Below are 7,188 nucleotides of genomic sequence, written 5' to 3' on the forward strand. Positions count from 1 at the left end.
TGACAGACTTCTCATTTGTTTCCAGACATTGTCAGTTACACAGTGCCGGAATAAACACTTTCGTAGACACAGACGCGCAGGAATACCACACACCTAGAGACGAAATTGCAGTTAAGGAGCCGCATGTGGTTTTACGCTGGACGGATGCTGTGCGCGTCCCTTCCCTGGAGGCCGCATCATATCACACTTCTCCAGCCAAGTGTGGGAGGGCTTACTCACCACACCCTCACTGCACATCCTGTCGCTTTTTATTTGGGTCCATTTCACAGGTGGACGTAACAGGGCACCTAGTTTTCACTTGCATTTCTCTTATTATGAAATGGAACAGATTTTCCTATGTTTACGTTTTCCTACATTTTTTTCCTATTTATTTCTGTTCTACTACAAACTACCTACTGACATCCTCTGCCATTTGCCTGTTAGTTTAAACTTTTATTGACTTACGGAATTTCTTTATATATTCAGGATCTTAACCTTGCATGTGTATCATCATGACTGATACTTACTCCCAGTTTATTATCTCCTTTGATGATAGTTCTTTATCTTTAGGTAGTCTTGCTGGTATACTGGTAGCGTAGGAAAAAGAGACATGCTCTCCTTTAGCGTAAGCATCGACTACGTGTTTTCTGGGTGTTTCCTTAGTCACTGCGAGTGATGCAAGCTGGCTTCAGCCTGCTTGGGACAGTGATGGGGTGGTGGCGAGCCTTGTCTGCTCGCCAGGCGGGGTTACTGTTTCCTGGCATTTTGATGTGTCCACGTGGCTAGCCTGAGAGCTGGTCCTCCATGATGGAGTCAAATTGTCATCTCGCTACTGCTGTGGAGGGATTCTGCAGATATAACTAAAATCCTAATTAGTCGGTTTAAATTGGGGGATTATCCTGGGTGGGCCTGGCTTAATCAGTTGAGAGTCCTTTGGGGAGAGCTGTGGCTTTCCCAAGAGAGAGAAAGAGAGAAAGGTGGAGGGTGTATTGACCCCTGGCTGTGGACAACAACCTCAGCCATGCCCGAGAGGTTCCACCCTGCTCCAATCTGCCCTTCCTGACGGTCTGCCCCACAGAGACGGGATTTGCTTAGTCGGCCCCTATAAATGCTTAAGGCAAGTCCTTGTGATCAACCTGTTATGCATGTGTGGGTGCATGCCTGTAGAGACGTGTGTGTGTAGAAATAGGTAGGTGTACGTGTGGCATATATGTACCTAGATCAGCGTGTGTGTGTGTCTGTTTGCACACAAATCTCTAAGTGGTCGTGCTCCCTGAAGGAGCCCTGCATGCTGCACTTAGAGCCACAGAACTAAGACGCGCAGGACGTGGTCGCACACGGTGAGCCCGCCCATGTCTGGGACCGCACGTGGGTGGGGGGCTGCGCGCTGGCACATCACAAAGGGAATAATGAAAACGTAAGCGGTGTGGCCCACTCTACAGGGCTTCCTCCGCGGCTGCCGCGCAGGCCCTGGGCGTGGAGGGGCCACGGAAGCTGGCGAGTGAGGGGTTCTAGGCACCGTGGAGGCCGCACGTCCTGCCCTGAGATGTTCTATGAAACGCTTGATGCCGCGTTCGGTTAAACACTCCTGCATCTTGTGTTTGACGGCCAAACCACGGTCGCGAAGTCACTAATTTGAACTAAATTTGTAATTACAGCCTCGAAAAGGTGACTGTTGATAGAAATGCACCCAGCATCAGAAAATGCTTTGTATCACCGCGGCCTATGGGCGCCATCTGCCCTATTTCCTGTGGGGCTACGGGCCTGTGAGACACGGTCCTGGCGGCCACGTGGAGCCCTCTCCCAAGGGAAGGGGCACATGCCGACGGGGGTCCTGGGCCACGCGGGCCGGAGAGTTTTGTCTTGGACATTGACCTCCTCAGGGCCACGGCCTCAATCACCTACTGGTCCTGGTGGCTTCAAGCAAACACCAAGTGGTGGGACAAAGGGGCACCGGACATAGAGAATGTGTCACCTTGACAATCTGGTCACTGACTCCTAACACGCCAGCCCTGGCGCGGGCAGCCCTGACTTCAGCTCCCCCAAAGCCCTGCCACATCCTAGCTGAGGTTCCACGAGCTGGTCCACACCGCCTGGCCACGTGACATTCAAACAGTCTGCCACTCCATTCCGTCTACCAGAGAACTTGCCCTTCGACCATCACATTCAACTCTCTTCTCTGATCTATGGCCAACAAGACTGGGGGAACCCAGCGTGTGACTGCCCACCTGGAAAATTCTTCCTAAATAAAATCTCAGGGATCTATGCTTTTGATTTCTGTTGTTCCTAGCAAGTACTTTCGGCAACGTGCATCATGAGTTGATGCCCAACTGTGTGGTTGAAATGTTGGGAAAAAAATACCAACTGGTATGAAAATGGAAAGACTTATGAACAAAAGAATCAACTCTCTACCACCAATGAAAACAGTACAAAGGAAAAAAAAGCAACCACACATATATGTGTGTGTGTGTGTGTGTGTGTGTGTACAGAGATGGTTCATTAGAAGTAAAAATCATTAAAAACTCTTTGATTTTCCCCTTACAATTCAATCAACGCCAAAGACAAAAATGCATCCCTGGCCAACGTGAACGGCTCCTGAAGAGACAAGGCACGTCTAACCCTCGAATTCCACGCCTGTCTTTGTACGAGTGGCATTCAAGATGGTGCTGGCCATCTACAGCCTCGATGCGGGTGTCGTGGGCCTCGGTCGCCACGCGATAAACAGCCTGAGGAGCCCCTTGTGCAGCCCCCACAACACCTCAGCACCCCTCCCATCAGCACGAACTTCACAGAATCAACCACCATGCTCTGCAACCTGTGATTTTGGCAACAAACCACTTGGCCGGCTCGCGGAAGATTCTCGGCCGTGAGGCTCCCACCTCCCACGCCGACCCGGGGACGTCCAAGCGCACACGGAGCAGGGAGCGCAGGCTGGCGGGGGCAGACCGGGCTGCGGGGACCAGCACCCACACGGAAAGCGCGGCGAGCACCCGGGCGCGGGCTGCCCCCGGGGCCACGCACGGCAGGCGGAGAGCACAGCAGCGCGGGGGCGGGGGTTGCGGGTCAGCCCCACCACTTAGGGGCAGCAAGCGGGGGACCCTCGAGCACCTTTCTGTGGCCGGGCTTTGGGAAGGAGTAGGATTTGATTCTGGAGATTATCGCGCCCGCTGACCACGTCTAGAAACCATAACGGCAAAGAGGGAGAGTCAGTGTCTCAGAAAGCAACACACGGCCCGCTATTTCACGTTGCTCTGCGGTTACACTGCCGACCCCACCACGCTCGGCTGCAGGGACGCCGCTGGCAACGCTTGAACGTTAGGGACGCTTCAGGGTAAGCCCGCCACCTGAGCAGAAGGAGCTGGAAAAATACTTCGGTTAATACTTTCCGTGGAAAGCTACAGAATCAGGGCTGTCCCGTTAAGTAGCTCGTCTCATACAGATTACTAAGTCACCAACACCGCAAATCACTCTAAAGACACTCGAAGTAAGCCTGCGCCCAGTTGTGTTACTTCTTCCGGGTGCTGGTTCCCTGGCGTTTGTGCAAATTCCTTGATTCGGACACGTAGGGCATGCGCATTTTTCCTGTATGCATTGAGATACGGTCCATAAAAGCATTTTCCGAAATATCTCATTTTGGAAGCTCCTGGGTGAGGCACGGCTGTGGCTGGGTCTTGGCACCCCGTAAGAGTTCTCAGCCCTAAGCCCTCACCCACCTGGGAGGGGGAGCTCTCCGCCTCATGGGGCATCTACGGGCCAGCAGACCCCCAGGCCTCGGAGCCACATAAAGGCTAAAATAGAGTGATGACTCCACACACGGGCTGTATTTTAGACGATGGCACCGAAGTTCACTGGTATTTTAGCAAATTCCGAAGCCCCTCCTCCCATCTGCTGACAGGGACACCCTCCCCCGCCCCTGAGCCTCCCTGCTCGAATGTGGGTGCAGCTCGTGGGCTGCCAGCCCGCCTTCCTGTGGGCAGAAAGGACACTCCGCTTTCTGCTGATTCTGTGTTTTAAGGGTTAATAGACAATGAGGGAGACACGGAGCACACAGCTCAGGACGGGGCTTTTTACACTTTATAGATGGCATTCAAGGACACCAAAGTCCACGCCGACATCCCGAAAAGGAGCAGGACCCAATTCCTCCCGTGAATATTGATCTGTGTGTCCGTTTGGAATAGTCTGGAGAGAGGAGAGAGGCGGACTTCTCCCTTTAGGGGTGTGTGTCGGGCAAGCCCACCTGGAGACGTGGGACAGGTCCCGTTCTCACCTCTTGCTGACGCGGAGGGAGGAGTGCGTTCTGGCCTTCTCTAGAGGCTTCCCTCATCTGATGCTGCTGAGTTTCCCATCCCCACCCCAGCCTCCTCCGCTGAGCTACCGTCAAACCAGCTCTCCAGAAAGGTCTCGGCTTCTGGGAACGATGATCTAACCGAGAGAGCCGGGCGGGCAAGCTCAGTGAGACACCTTGCACCACAGACTCACGCCAGCGACCGTGTGCACGGGCTCCTGGGTCCCGCACATCCCTTCCCAAAGCCTCCGGGAGGCATATTTCTGATTTAGCCCCAGGCGTCCCGGTCTAACCTACGAGAAAATGAACTCAGCTGGCCTGGACCGGGAAGGAGGCCGATTCCAGTGGGCGCTCCCCGGGCCCCGGTTATCAAGCACCACAGGAGCAACAATTCTGCCCCCCGTGCGCTCCCCCCATGCTTCTCCTGGTGCTGGCTGCAGCCGCTCCACCGCGCCCAGCTCTCGGCACTTACCGCAGGGTGGGCACCTGGCAGGGGCGCGCGGGCTCCAAAGTTGATGTTTCCTGGGTGGGAAGAGTGTGGACAGTGATGGCTGAATCTCGACACCCAGAGGCCCCCTCCTCCCCGGTGCAGACCTCTCAGCCTGACCGTCAGCCGGCCCTGCCCAGTAAGCAGTTTCTCCTTCTCCTCCTCCACTCCGCGTCCTCACCCGCGCGATTAGAACTAACCCGCTTTCTCCAGTTAAGGCTATCGGCTACAGTGTGACTAACGGAGTGACCCGAACCCATCTTTTGTCAACCGGTAAAAACAAGGCCTCATCCCACCCGGATCCAGGACAGGCGGACTGTAAGGCCAGGCTGATCACCGTCAAGGTCCCGGACACGGAGGCTCCAAGGTCAGGGGCTCACCTGTCTGCCCGCCAATTTTCTGGCACGGAACCGTAAGAACTCTCAACAGCCCGTCCGGTTTGTAAGAGTAATGCTCCACGAGCTGAAAGGGAAGAAGGAAAGGGCTGTAAACCAGAGGCAGGAAATGGGGAAATCCTGCCTGGAGTGGGCACCTGAAGTGTGACCCGAGGCCGCCCCGGAACGACAAAACGTGCTTCCTCGGGAGGCCATCCTGGTCCCTCCTCACGTCTCTCCCACCCCACACTCACATCCTGGACTGGCGTCCACTCACCGCCTCTGCTCTGGACGTTGCCCTACTCTCCCAGCACCCCTCCATCCGTCCGTCCACCCCTCCCTCTGTCCATCCACCTCTCCATCCTTCCACCCCTCCCTCCTTCCCTTCTTCCCTCCCTCCCTTCCTTTTTTGGTATCAAATTCCATTTATTTGTTTATTTCTCCTACATCTGTGTGATGTACGCCAATACTTATTCCTTCACGTAGTCATTCAACAAACACACTGGGCCCCAAGACAGGACCAAAGGCAAACAAAGGTGAATGAGACACATTTCCTACCCCTGAGGCGCTTCCCTTCCTGATGGAGGGGCAAGTAAAGGAATACCAATATGCTATTAATTACTAATTCCTGCTGTACGGGGGTTGTGGGCAACGGCTTCGGAGGGACCAAGTCACTCAGCCCAAGACTTTCAGGGAGAAGACAGCAGAGCTGGGACAGGGGGAAGGGGGCCTTCTGTTGACAGATCGTGGCCATCCTTGGCTAAGGGCTCCCAGAATATTGTGACCCATGATGTCCAATTGGTCCATTAAAAATTAATTAATGGCAAGTAGATTTATTTATACGTCATCAAAACTGCACAGTAAGAAGACAGTCTTGCTATTTCACATTTTCTTACAGACATTTCCTCTTCGGATGACCTAGAATCTTCATAACTCATATCTGGTATCTCTTCCTTGTCTGTTTATTGGTACATCTGCAGTTAAGGACCCTGCTCCTGAATCTTCTCTCCTCTCAACACTTACTTGCTTGGGTGAATCTTTGTTGAATGAAAAAAAATATATCTATTATTATTTTTTTAAGTGGGCCCCACACCCAAGGTGGGCTTGAACTCATGACCCTGAGATCGAGAGTCACCTGCTGTACCCACTGAGCCAGCCAGGCGCCCCTGCATGAATACACTATCTTTCCAGGAAGCATGGTCTTCGTTAAGTTGTCTTCTGTTGTGGTGAGATCTACCCTCCAAGCCGACGTTGCAGGGTGACCAGCCCTGACACGCTTTTGGACTAGACACGGGGCTCTGCCTGCTCCGATGGGTCCAATAACGTGCTCTCGGGCTGGCGCGATCGGGGTCCCTAAGGCAGGGAGGCATCCTGTCCAGCTCTCCAGTGTCACTCGAATATCCTGAGGTTGCCGACAACGTGCCGGACGAGGGTGCCCGGAGGTGGGCATACCTATGAGGATACCCTCTCCAGCAGGGGGTAGCAAACTTTTTCTGGAATGGGCCAGACGGCGATATTTTAGGCTTGGATACCCAGTTGCACAATCCCTTACTTTTTTTTTTTTTTTAAAGACTCCTTCGAAGTGAAAAAACCACTTTTTCAAGAACTACACAAACACAGGCCAGGGGCCAGGCTGGGTTCGGGGTTTGCTGACCCTCCAAAGTCAGGAATTCCACCGAGGGCAGCAAGGCCCGACTCTCAGAGAAACAGCAAAACTGCACTGCTGAGCCCAGCTGTTTGTAGGATGAGGTAGTGCGCACAGCACGGCCACGGCCACGGCCACGTGCGGCTGTGACGCACGTGACATAAGCAGCGTGGGCCCACCTCGGCCCAGAGGAAAGTGTGGCGGCGTCCGTTCCCTGTTCTTCATTCCCTACGTGCCTCCCGAATTAGGGGCTCTTTGGGGGGTTTCCTAACAGCGGGGTCAAGAATAAACCCTTTTTCAGACCAGAGCTGATAAACCCTGAGCACGCGCAGGCCGTGCTGACCTACTTTCTAAGTCGCCTTAATTTCACAGAGATTCCTCCTGCAGCGAGCAAGGCACCTGGCCCCGGATACGCAGT

General features: G+C 54.0%; 1 protein-coding gene across 3 annotated transcripts in view; it reads right to left on the reverse strand.

Annotated features, from left to right (window-relative positions):
- The window catches only part of SYK (spleen associated tyrosine kinase), a 75,727-nt gene that overhangs the window by 20,856 nt on the left and 47,683 nt on the right, over positions 1–7,188 (reverse strand). For 2 of the 3 annotated variants that reach the window (XM_040620336.1, XM_040620334.1), the window contains exons 5-7: positions 5,132–5,213; positions 4,737–4,786; positions 3,088–3,156 (exon numbers count right to left, since the gene is read on the reverse strand). In XM_040620336.1, the coding sequence (XP_040476270.1) occupies positions 3,088–3,156; positions 4,737–4,786; positions 5,132–5,213 (201 nt within the window). The remainder of the gene's footprint in view (positions 1–3,087; positions 3,157–4,736; positions 4,787–5,131; positions 5,214–7,188) is intronic. The other variant, XM_040620335.1, reaches the window with a different exon arrangement.

Source organism: Ursus maritimus, unplaced genomic scaffold, assembly GCF_017311325.1.
Source record: "Ursus maritimus isolate PB19 unplaced genomic scaffold, ASM1731132v1 scaffold_34, whole genome shotgun sequence".
Taxonomy (NCBI): domain Eukaryota; kingdom Metazoa; phylum Chordata; class Mammalia; order Carnivora; family Ursidae; genus Ursus; species Ursus maritimus.